The sequence below is a fragment of the Mesoplodon bidens genome (assembly GCF_964165515.1).
Source record: "Mesoplodon bidens genome assembly, chromosome: 6".
NCBI classification, from domain to species: Eukaryota; Metazoa; Chordata; class Mammalia; order Artiodactyla; family Ziphiidae; genus Mesoplodon; species Mesoplodon bidens.
The window spans coordinates 106,440,775-106,453,015 of NC_138162.1; the positions used below are offsets into that span (position 1 = coordinate 106,440,775).

Below are 12,241 nucleotides of genomic sequence, written 5' to 3' on the forward strand. Positions count from 1 at the left end.
TTCAAACTCCTAATTTATCCCTCCCCTCCCTTTTCCCTTTTGTAACTGTAAATTTGTTTTCTATGTCTGTGATTCTATTTCTGTTTTGTAAATAAGTTCATTTGTATCATTTTTTTTTTAGGTTCCATATATAAGCAATATCATATGATGTTTGTCTTTCCCTGTCTGGCTTACTTCACTTAGTATGATCATCTCTAGGTCCATCCATGTTGCTGCAAATGGCATTTCATTCTTTGTTATGGCTGAGTAATATTCCATCCAACCCTAACCCTAACTTCTTTCTTGAAAGCCTTGTACAGCATCAGAAAGGTAAGGAGAAACATTGTAGTTAGAATCCACTAAATGCAAAACCATCTAGAGCAGATTTAGGCCCATGGTTCAACTCATTTCAGTAGATACTTATTGAGTTAAAAGATGTAAATCCCTGTGCTAAAGGTCATGGGAGTACAAAGATGAGAAATAATCTGGCATGTGAATGAGACTAACCTGCTTCATTATTACAGTCCTGCAAAGTGGATATCATGATCCAAATTTTACAGAGATATGTTTCACCCCAGCGGTGAGCCCTCGGACGTTTTATTTACACAGTACAAGCATTTAAAAAAGAAAGAGAGGGGTTTCCCTGGTGGCGCAGTGGTTGAGAGTCCGCCTGCTGATGTAGGGGATACGGGTTCGTGTCCCGGTCCGGGAAGATCCCACATGCCGCGGAGCGGCTGGGCCCGTGAGCCATGGCCGCTGAGCCTGCGCGTCCGGAGCCTGTGCTCCGCAACGGGAGAGGCCACAACAGTGAGAGGCCCGCGTACCGAACAAACAAACAAACAAATAAATAAATAAATCCGAGCATATAGGGACTTCCCTTGTGGTCCAGTGGTTAAGACTCCATGCTGGGTTTGATCCCTGGTGAGGGAACTAGATACCGCACGTGGCCAGGAAGATCCCACAGGCCGCAGCTGAGACCCGGCACAGCCAAATAAATAAATAAATAATTGAAAAATCCCCAGCATTTAATCAGCATTCAATAAGTATAGATTGGAATGAATGTATGAATGAATGAATAAAAGCTAAGGGCCTTTTAGCCAGATTAGACCTAATGTTTCCTCTACTTCTGCAGCAAAGATATGTGGGTGTTTTTTTCCAAAGGAAGTGGACTTTTAATTTTTAATACTTCTTTCTTAAATTACAGAAAATTTAAGTCTTCGCCGTCAGATCCCACTCCATAGAAAGTGTAGGGTGGCTTTACAGCAGTTTGATTTAAACCATTAAACTCTCTTCCCCTACTATTTTCAAGGTCTTAGTTAAACATCTCCCAGCACAATCGCACAGACGCTGTCCAAAGATATGTTTTATCTGACACAGAATTAAACCTTCATGTACAGTTGGATGGAAGCCCTGTTACATTTGCTGAGCAGAAAAATGTTTAAAAGTAACTGAATATGTGTTCTTTTTAGAGCCGGGATTGGCATTTCTCCTCGAGTAGGATGCTAAACCAGTCAGTTGTTGCCCAGTGTCCTGTGAAATAATTACATCTGCAAGGATCTTGGCATGAAGAGCAACGTTGTTCCACCAGGTGGCGCAGTACCAGGTGGCTGCTTCGCCCAGCCACCTCTGTGGAGGTGATCAGATCCGTGATAGGGTAAGGAAAAGGATAAACTTTAAAGTATAATTGCAAATAGAGGGGGTATTAAAAAATAGAACATAAGTGATTGACTTTATCTCATTTAAATTATTTTATCTCATTTAGACACTGAATAATTTAAGCGCCATTCTGACACGGAGGAGTGTAATCTTATCTCACTGTAAAGGTAATGAGAGGCTAGTTTTCAACAAGAGTCCATTATGTTTGAACGGTATTTGTTTAAATTGTCGAATTGATTTCATGTTTGCTGAAAGAGATACGCTTCTAACAGTGTTGCTGAAGCAGATGTGGTCTTTGGTTAGGAGTAATGAAAGCAGAGTTGAGACTTCTGACCCTTATTGTCATGTTAATCACTTATCTCTGGTTAAGCATCCCTGCATTTCTGGTAGCTTATTTCTATTAGTTGGTATTAAATCTTTGAAAAATGCTTTGAAATTTTTAGATGAACACAGCCACATGATCTGTGAATTCATCCAATATGCTTCATGCCCTTGAAGCCTGCCTAAGCATTGTCAAAGATCTCAAGGGCAAAGGCCAAATTTATTTTCTACATCACCAAATAGGATATCAAACAAATATGCAATTAATGGAATTTGGAGGCTTGGTGACAAATTTTGATCCATTTCACAGTTCCAAGGATAGATCGATTTACCAGGAAGCTGAATTTAGTTAACTGGGTTTTAAATATTTGGATTTTATAGTTATCGTACTTTTTTTCCCCCTAAATTTAGAAATTTCCTAAATTTTAAAGTATGGCTTTAGAGGGAAAATAGCCCCATTTTTAGCACTAAAAAAAAAAAAAACCTCAAAATTATTAAAATGTAACAATAATGGCTTAGTAATCTTGCTGAATGACAGATGGAAACCTTCTTTGTCCTAATGTAAAATCTCAGCAGGAAGGACTCATGAACTCCTGCTGACAATCTAAGATTGTGAAAGGGTTTTGGAGAATTAATCCTTGCATAAGCTACTTTATACCAAAAGTAATGTAACTGCTTTTAGAGTTGTACATTTTAAAGATGATAATACTTCCTTGGAGATTTAAAAAAATTCTAGGGATTTTCATATATTAAAGATGATTTAAGGTTGACTTGCGGTAGATTTACTTCCAATTCATGAAATGAACAGTTGGAGAAAACACCCCAAGTCTTGATTTATGATGGTAAACTTCATAAGAAAATGAATTTACAATATTTCCTACTAAAATGGCTTTGAAATTATAGTTAAAAGACTAGACTATATTACAGCATAATATGTATTGCTCTAAACAGTTACATGAGTTCTGAATTTTCTCAGTGTAGATAATTAGCTAATTTAGGTTTAAACCCTTTTCTAGCCCTTCCCCACCCCTCCTCCAACAATTGTGTTTTTAACCTATGTGTACAGTCATGTTTCATTGCTCGGGTTAATGGAAGTTTTACTATTTTGAAACTTCCCTTCCTCCTTAAACTTCTTTCTTCTGGTTGTCAGGCAAGAACATTTTAGGGGCAATGTATCAATACGTAACCATCCTAATAAAAGCTAGCTGGTAATAATGTTCATCAGTTAAAGAGTAACACAAAAATTGAATTATTGGAAGACAGTCTTTTCTTTCGTTAAGCATTAATGAAATGTCTTTGTGTCCAATGAAAATCCAATGAAGTGTCTAGAATGGTGGATTTTAAGAGGAGGGTCATAAAATAACCATGCTTAAAGAAATAACTTCAACAGCACTTTCTTCCTTTTCCATCCAGACCCGTGGAGCTGGCCCTTCAACACATATTGAAGAAATGTAAGTAAATTTGGAAAGTTCTGATTTTCAAAAGCAAGACAAGAAACTCCTTTTCAACATTTCATGTTGTTTATTAATGCAGTATACATTAGATCCAAAATCTGCATTTTCTAAGCATACTGTGTTTGGATCTTTCAGATTCTTCTGCAGTCTTAGGTTATGTCTACAGATGTACTCTTAAGTGGATGAACAACACATTCTATAATTATTGAAAATATAGTACAGAGTGAAATGATTTAAATATAATTTAGGCACATATTGATTAAGAAAATAGATATCTCTCAATACAATACTTCTCTGTCTTGGTAAAAATAATAAAGCAAAGAAAATAATTCATTTCTGAAGTTGCTTTCCTTCACCTGTAAAGGTCTGATCTCCTCCCACTATGCATATATACCCTTTACTGTTAAGGAAAGCTTTGCATATTTATATATAGAAGAATAAGCTACATAAATATTGAAGACATGTCATTCTCCCAAAGGAGACAAAGTGGTTTTTAATGATTCCTTGCCTCAAACCGATGAGTCTGTAGAATTCAGAACCCATCTGGACACAGCTTACATCCCTGCTCTTGGGGTAGGCATAGGACACCGGTTACTGGTAAGGACGTACAGGCCCTGCCCCTGCTGCTGCAGAGATTATGACTCAAAAAAGCCAGGCTAAAATTTATTAAAACAAAAGAAACCAGAAATATAAGAACCACAGGTGCTGACTTATTGGTATTACATCTTGGACTAGTCAAATGCCTTTAAGTTTTTTGATCGCTATAGTCAAACTGTCAGTTTAAAATTCCTCATTCCCCGTTGTAGGGTTTTGAGCTGCAATTATATTATGTTGACTTCTAAAAGATGAATTTACCATATTCATTCATATTTTATAGCTGATTGCAGTGGACTGGGATTTAATACGTATTTCCGAGCTGGCCCTGTTTAAACTATTTAGCATTTGAATTAAATGAATGTTAATTATGCACCTTGGTTTTTTGGTTCAGAACTATCTTCCTATGCTTGTTTTGATTCTACAGGAGGAAGCTAGGCTAGCAGTGTAAATAGATAAAATTGCCTGGTCTGGTGCTGAGTGGAACTTGCTAAGAATGAAATCCTAAGGAATGCTCCTTCAAAAGCTGTAGCTGCAGGTAAATCCTTCCTCCATTTGGAAAGTTCCACTGTTACTTAAGCTGACAATGATGTACAACAATGTCTCAATCAGTAACAGAGGATTTCTTTAATTTAGCTAATGTTTTGTTCTTAAAGAAAAAAAAATTATAAAAATGAACCTGAAAGCCTTGGGGAGTCTGATCTCACCATATTCGCACGGTGTGACAGGTATTTAAAGTAGGGGAGGCATCACTAAAGCTACTGATATTTATAAACCTGAACAACCTTTTCAAAATTGTCATAAAGTTTAACAATTTAAATATCCATACTGCATCTAAAGATTCAATAAATATAATTGCATATGTTGTGCTTTTCATAACTTAAAATCTTCAAATGCATTTCAAACCAAGATGGTATTTCCACATCATGCCTATTTAAAAGCAAATATAATAGATACTATTCCTGGTCACAAAGCCAGGCAAATCCCCCTAACTCCACTCAAACGGCAGCAATCTAATCTAGCTTCCCTACATCTACTGAAAGAGTGCTTCTCTGTTAAAATCAGAATGTGGAAAAAAAGTCACTTTTTTCCCTTATGCACCTCTGAGAACAAGCATAATCCTCTACATGTTTTTTTGTTTAAATTCCCTTCCAGTGTTATTTCTTCCAGACAGCCGAGTGGGTGGAGAAAGAAAAGTGGTAAGGAGAGCGTTTCTCATCTTCGGCATCTTCCTCCAACCCCAGGATTCTCATCTGACGCTTTGCGACATATGTAGTGGCGTCAGCATCTCTTCAAAGATGGCGCCCTTCACGTTGGAACCCCTCAGGTTGGCTTCTTGAAGGTCACACCCAGACAGGTCGCAGTTCTGTAGGACAAAAACAATATTCTTGGAAGTAGTAGACAGATTTAAGGCCTTATCTGTTCCCTCTCAAAGTGATTCCTGGGGCATATTAGGAAAAGGTTCCTATATAATAAAACTCAGTTATTTCTGGAAAACTTCCAGAAATTTTAGGAGAAAGTCATATTTTCTTCTCTCTGTATTTATTCTCTCTAGTTGATGCTCAGGCTGACCACTGTCAATATGTATAAACAAAAGTTAATGATGAAGCATGTCCCTTCTGTGTTTTAGGCATTTAAAATCCAGAATGGACTCCAATGTAGTAAAAAGTATCTAAACAATCCATGACCAATAATAATGCAAGGCATGGGGGCGAGGGGGTGGGGGAGACTGTGTTAAAAAAAAAATATGAGAGAAAGGGATTTCACTTCATTAAATCGCATAATTGATTCTCCTTCAAACCTAACACTCTTAGAGCAAGGAATTACCTCTTTTTAACCCCCAAATTATGTGTACAGTTCAATGAGTTTTAACAAATGTATACAGCAGTGTAACCACCACCATAAGTGGGAGCTGCTTTCAAATTTCCCTTGAGATCAGGGAGTGACAGATGAGACAGGGATTTTGGATAAGTCCTACATCCCTGGGGATGGTGGGGACAATGGTTAGAGAGAAGGGTGACTGCACATAACCTGTCAGCAGCTGCCCCAACAGTCAACCTGATTAGTCTTTGCAATCAGCTGGATAAAGAGAAGCTTTTTGCTGTTTAACCGCATTGACTACATGCTAACTGAAACCAAGGAAACACAATCATCATCATAGGTGACGGTAACACATAATAAAAAACGAAATAATGGTGCTTATAACAGGTTTATACCTTCAGTCTTAGGCTGGTTCTCTTTGCCTTTAAGGTTAATGGGGCCTGCTACTACGCTGCTAAGACCTATCAAGAGAACAAGGCGAAAACGTTTAAAAAACATCAACAGCAAGCTAAACGTTGACGTGCTACTCTCTACAATCCAATCTATGCCAGCTTTTCTTGTATAGGGCTGTACCGTTCAATACGATAGTCCCAGCCACATATGGCAGCTTCTATTTAAATGAATTAAAATGAAATACAATTAAAAAAATCCATCTCTCAGTGGCACTGGCCACATGTTAAAAGCTCAGTAGCCATATGTGGCTGGTGGTTGCTGGACTGAACAGCAGACACAGAACATGCCCACTGTCGCAGAAAGAGCTACCAGAGAGCGATGATAACAGACCTAGTAACAGCTGTGGAGTCTGCACGCTAAATCTGCCAATCAAGATGATGCATACAAGACAATGCTGATGAAAAAGGTGACTGGGCAGAATGGAAATCTCAGGTGGAGATTCAAGAAAGAATATGACGCCGATTTAGAACAGGCTCTCCCCGAACCTGATTTCCAAACACAGATGTCATTTCAATTTCTCAAGTAGTTCAAGAAAGAATCCGGCCCCATTTAATTCTGTTTGGAATTAAAATTTAAGGAAACCACAATCAACTGGATTAAAAAAGCATCTATCAAACGTATCTACTTGAGGGAGACCCAAGGAAAAGAGGAGAAATGAAATCAGCTCAGACTGAATGCCGGATGAGTCTTCAAATCTGAACCTGGCATCTGTAACTTAGGTAACCGGATCCTGCTCTGGAATTCAAATTTGTTTAAACGAGCAACTGAAAGGAAAGCATCCCCTTCAGCTGGGCTGGCATGTTACCTGGCAGTTCTGACCAGCCAACTACTTTGTTTATGATCTTGATACATTTTGCAGGAGCTACTCAGTAATTCTAGATGAATAAAAACTCTTTCAACTTGCTGACTCACCTCCAAATCAGTTCCAGCCAGAGTCGCTCCTCTGAGGTTACAGTTCTTCAACTTTGCATTTTTTAAGGTAGCAACTCTCAGGTTAATTCCTGTCATTTGACTTCCTTCCATATCCACACCTTTCAGATTAGCACCTAAAGGGAATACATTTTAGGCATAGTTGAACTTGAAAATATTTATAGTCATCTATCTTCAAAAGATGCAAGGTGACTTATAAGAGAGGTGAATGATGACCTCTGGATCCTTTGGAAATGACTGTGAATTATAAATCTGCCTCTCAACCAGCATACATATATAAAGAGTTCTTTGTTAACAATTTGTTTGCTTGCTTACACTATGAATTAAGAATTCATGTTTTAGTCTGTATTTTTGATGGAGGAATTAAATTCGGTCTTATGATAATTAGCACTTCTAAATATGCCCTGGAAAGTTCATGGCAATGAAGATAAGTAGTGTGTCTTCTAAATATACAAATAAATGAATTGACCAGTTCATGGACACAACAAAGCAATAAGGAATTCATAAACAAAACATTAGATCCAAAAATGACAAAAAGCTGCCTGCCTATATGCGAACTGAATTTCTTAATTTTGGTCCGTGTAAGGCTATGCTGTTCTGTTTGAAAGTTTAAGATGTTGATACTTAATTCTCCAACAGAAGCCTCCTTAAACACTGGAGGCCACATTTCCCGAGTTCAGCATGTTGGTACCACGACTGAGACCAAGCAATGGCTTATCCCTTTGCAAATTCTCTAAGTATAAGAAGAAATCTACATCCCTATGGTTATCATGTTTTACCAGTAACAATTACTTTGCAGGGCTTTTTACTTAACAGTGTGTTTTTACCTTAGAGAAGGTAATTATAGATAGAATCTCACCTTCTAAATTGGCTTTAAGACCAGAAGGATCTTCAAAATTGCACAGTTTCAGGGATGCTCCTTCTGCATTAGAACAGAGCATCTTGACTCCCTGGAGATTTGCACACTGGCAAAGGAAAAGAGAAAAGTCCATGTATTAAGGTTCAGAATTTTGTTTGGAATAGAAAAAATGGGCTCAAACAGTAAAACAAAAAAAAGGAGGGAAAACAAAAAGCTCAGTTTGATACACTCACAATCAATTAGTTTCTGTTTACAATAAAGACTTTTCCAATTGAACCCAATAAAAACTGAGAAATGCTTTTAAAAAATAGTTGTTTTAAAAGAAACAAAAGGCAAATAAACAATAGCATTCCTGCTTTACATGAAACTTAAGAGTTTAGATAAAGAAGCTGAGGAGTCTGGACCCTGACATCCCTATTTCTGTTTTTATAAACAGCCCAGGACATGACAATGTGACAGTTGAAATGTCTGTGTGAAGAAATTTGTTAGGGGTATGGATTTTCTCCTTCCTTATTATTGTAGGAATCAATCAATGAAATTCTTGATGCTCAATAATGCTACCACTACCTTCTTTTCAAAGGCCAGACTGCTAAGGCCAGTAATGAAAGGCATCGTCTAGCTACAAACACCACCAAGTTGTTTGTAGGGTCTTTCTGTACCAACCAGCAATGTTGTTGCTCTATCACATTGTCAGTCCTGAGTACCCAAGCCACAGTCCAAGATGTAAAGAGGAAAAAGCCAGAAAATATATGTTAGAATTGCAAATTATGCTAGTTTGTCTTGGAGGATTCAACATCAGATCTGAACAACTACTAGATAAGGCAGGAAGCTATCTATAAAGGTGTTTTAAAATCTGTAAGGCACTACATAAATGATAACTGTAGTTATTAGGAATTAGATCAGTGAAGAAATCTAAAATCCAAAGGCTGATCAAGTTATGTGACAGCTATACCTAACAAGAAAAATCCTTGTTTCATTAAGTGTAATTTCATTCACCCTACAGTCAATTCTAGTGAAAGGGAGATAAGCTATAGACCATTTCAAATCACAGATAACTGATGAACACACGTGCATTTCCATCTATGCCTGTGCTTTAATACCAGGTAGTACAGAAGCTCACACTGACAGGTAGGACAATGAGGACCTGGAAGGACCAACATTACCTCATAGATGACTGGATTTTATGTACTTGAAAATATAACAGGACAGGAAGCCGATAACTTGAAAATACATGTCTCTGGTTCCCTATGTTATACTCCCAGGTAAAACAGACTGTAAATATTATGAGAAGTTTCCAAGGTAATTATATAAGTACTGCTCTATACTCAAGGCTATGCTATGGAATCTCAAAAAGAAACAAATATATAAGAAATTCAAGTTAAGTTTTCTGTCTTCAACCATAGAAAGCATTTTACCCATTATTTATCTAATGGTAAAGCAGGTCACCAACACTGAGACCTCAGAATTCAGTTACTAAGTAAACCAGCACTGCAGCTGTAAGAATTGGGCTATTTACTATATCAAGGGGCATTGGGTTTTGATGAAAGCAGTTAGGTTATTACTGTTTCTTTAAAGTACGATAATGATATTAAGACTTTTTAAAACGACCCTTATCTTTATGAGATAAATAGATAGAACTGCCCCGGAGCCCAGGGGGAGGTCGGCCTCACTGAGGATCCGGCTCTGTAGGGGCCCTGGTGGCCGAAGCTACAACAGTCGTGGGGACAGCGGGCCAGATCACTCATCCTGGGGTAAGCCAGCTGCCGTGTCATGAGGACACTCAAGCAGCCCTAAGGAGAGATCCATGTGGCAAGTAACTGAGGCCTCTTACCCATAGCCACCTGACTGCGCAAGGAGAGGGGATTAAGAGCGCTGCTTAAAGGAGCTCCAGAGACGCGTGCGAGCTGCAGCTAAAAGCACAGACCCCAGAGTCGGGTATAAGACACTAAGGCTGCTGCTGCCGCCACCAAGAAGCCTGTGTGCGAGCTCAGGTCACTATCCACACCCCCCTTCCTGGGAGTCTGTGCAGCCCGCCACTGCCAGGGTCCTGGGATCCACGGACAACTTCCCAGGGAGGACGCACGGCGTGCCTCAGGCTGCTGCAACGTCACATCGGACTCTGACGCCGCGGGCTCGCCCCGCCTCCGTACCCCTCCCTCCCCCCAGCCTGAGTGAGCCAGAGTCCCGGAATCAGCGGCTCGTTAACCCCGTCCTGTCTGAGTGAACAACAGATGCCCTCCGGCGACATACACGCAGAGGCAGGGCCAAATCCAAAGCTGAGCCCCAGGAGCTGTGAGAACAGGGAAGAGAAGGGGAAATCTCTCCCAGCAGCCTCAGAAGCGGCGGATTAAAGCTTCACAATCAACTTGATGTACCCTGCATCTGTGGAATACATGAATAGACAACGAATCATCCCAAATTGAGGAAGTGGACTTTGAGAGCAAGATCTATGATTTTTTTACCCTTTTCCTCTTTTTGTGAGTGTGTATGTGTATGCTTCTGTGTGAGATTTCGTCTGTATAGCTTTGCTTTCACCATTTGTCCTAGGGTTCTATCCATCCGTTTTTTTTTCTTAATGATTATCTTTTATTTTAATAACTATTTTATCTTACTTTATTTTACTTTATCTTCTTTCTTTCTTATTTTCCTTCCTTTCCTCCTCCCTCCCTCCCTCCCTTTTCTTCTTCCTTCCTTTCTTTCTTCTCCTAATTCTTTCTTTCTACTTTTTCTCCCTTTTGTCCGAGCGTGTGGAGGAAAGGCTTTTGGTGCTGCAGCCAGGAGTCAGTGCTGTGCCTCTGAGGTGGGAGACCCAACTTCAGGACACTGGTCCACAAGAGACTCCCCAGCTCCACGTAATATCAAATAGCAAAAATCTCCGATAGATCTCCAGCTCAACACCAGAACCCAGCTTCACTCAACAACCAGCAAGCTACAGTGCTGGACACCCTATGCCAAACAACTAGCAAGACAGGAACACAACCATTAGCAGAGACACTGCCGAAAACCATAATAAGTCCAAAGACAACCCAAAACACACCACCAGACGTGGACCTGCCCACCAGAAAGACAAGATCCAGCCTCATCCACCAGAACACAGGCACTAGTCCCCTCCACCAGGAAGCCTACACAACCCACTGAACCAACTTTAGCCACTGGGGACAGATACCAAAAACAACAGGAACTACGAACCTGCAGCCTGCAAAAAGGAGACCCCAAACACAGGAAGATAAGCAAAAGGAGAAGACAGAAAAACACACAGCAGGTGAAGGAGCGAGATAAAAACCCACCAGACCTAACAAATGAAGAGGAAATAGGCAGTCTACCTGAAAAAGAATTCAGAATAATGATAGTAAAGATGATCCAAAATCCTGGAAATAGAAGAGACAAAATGCAAGAAACATTTAACAAGGACCTAGAAGAACTAAAGACGAAACAAGCAAACATGAACAACACAAGAAATGAAATTAAAAATACTCTAGATGGGATCAATAGCAGAATAACTGAGGCAGAAGAACGGATAAGTGACCTGGAAGATAAAATAATGGAAGTAACTACTGCAGAGCAGAATAAAGAAAAAAGAATGAAAAGAACTGAGGACAGTCTCAGAGACCTCTGGGACAATATTAAACGCACCAACATTCGAATTATAGGGGTTCCAGAAGAAGAGAAAAAGAAAGGGACTGAGAAAACATTTGAAGAGATTATAGTTGAAAACTTCCGTAATATGGGAAAGGAAATAGTTAATCAAGTCCAGGAAGCACAGAGTCCCATACAGGATAAATCCAAGGAGAAATACGCCAAGACACATATTAATCAAACATATTGTCAAAAATTAAATACAAAGAAAACATATTAAAAGCAGCAAGGGAAAAACAACAAATAACACACAAGGGAATCACCATAAGGTTAACAGCTGATCTTTCAGCAGAAACTCTGCAAGCCAGAAGGGACTGGCAGGACATATTTAAAGTGATGAAGGACAAAAACCTGCAACCAAGATTGCTGTACCCAGCAAGGACCTCATTCAGATTTGATGGAGAAATTAAAACCTTTACAGACAAGCAAAAGCTGAGAGAGTTCAGCACCACCAAACCAGCTTTACAACAAATGCTAAAGGAACTTCTAGGCAAGAAACACAAGAGAAGGAAAAGACCTATAATAATAAACCCAAAAC

General features: G+C 39.3%; 1 protein-coding gene and 1 long non-coding RNA gene across 5 annotated transcripts in view; one reads left to right on the plus strand and one right to left on the minus strand.

The window, feature by feature from the left end:
• LOC308618770 lies at positions 1-3,408 on the plus strand. Its single transcript, XR_014016081.1, has 4 exons — positions 1-309; positions 1,449-1,633; positions 1,742-1,802; positions 3,370-3,408. It is a non-coding gene; the product is annotated as an uncharacterized lncRNA (long non-coding RNA).
• A 56-nt stretch (positions 3,409-3,464) lies between these two features.
• The window catches only part of KCTD9 (potassium channel tetramerization domain containing 9), a 77,707-nt gene continuing 68,930 nt past the window's right edge, over positions 3,465-12,241 (minus strand). For all 4 annotated transcript variants that reach the window (XM_081237199.1, XM_081237202.1, XM_081237201.1 and 1 more), the window contains 3 exons: positions 8,068-8,173; positions 7,191-7,324; positions 3,465-5,370 (listed from right to left, as the gene is read on the minus strand). In XM_081237199.1, coding sequence (XP_081093325.1) covers positions 5,254-5,370; positions 7,191-7,324; positions 8,068-8,173 — 357 coding nt within the window. In that variant the 3' untranslated portion in view covers positions 3,465-5,253. The remainder of the gene's footprint in view (positions 5,371-7,190; positions 7,325-8,067; positions 8,174-12,241) is intronic.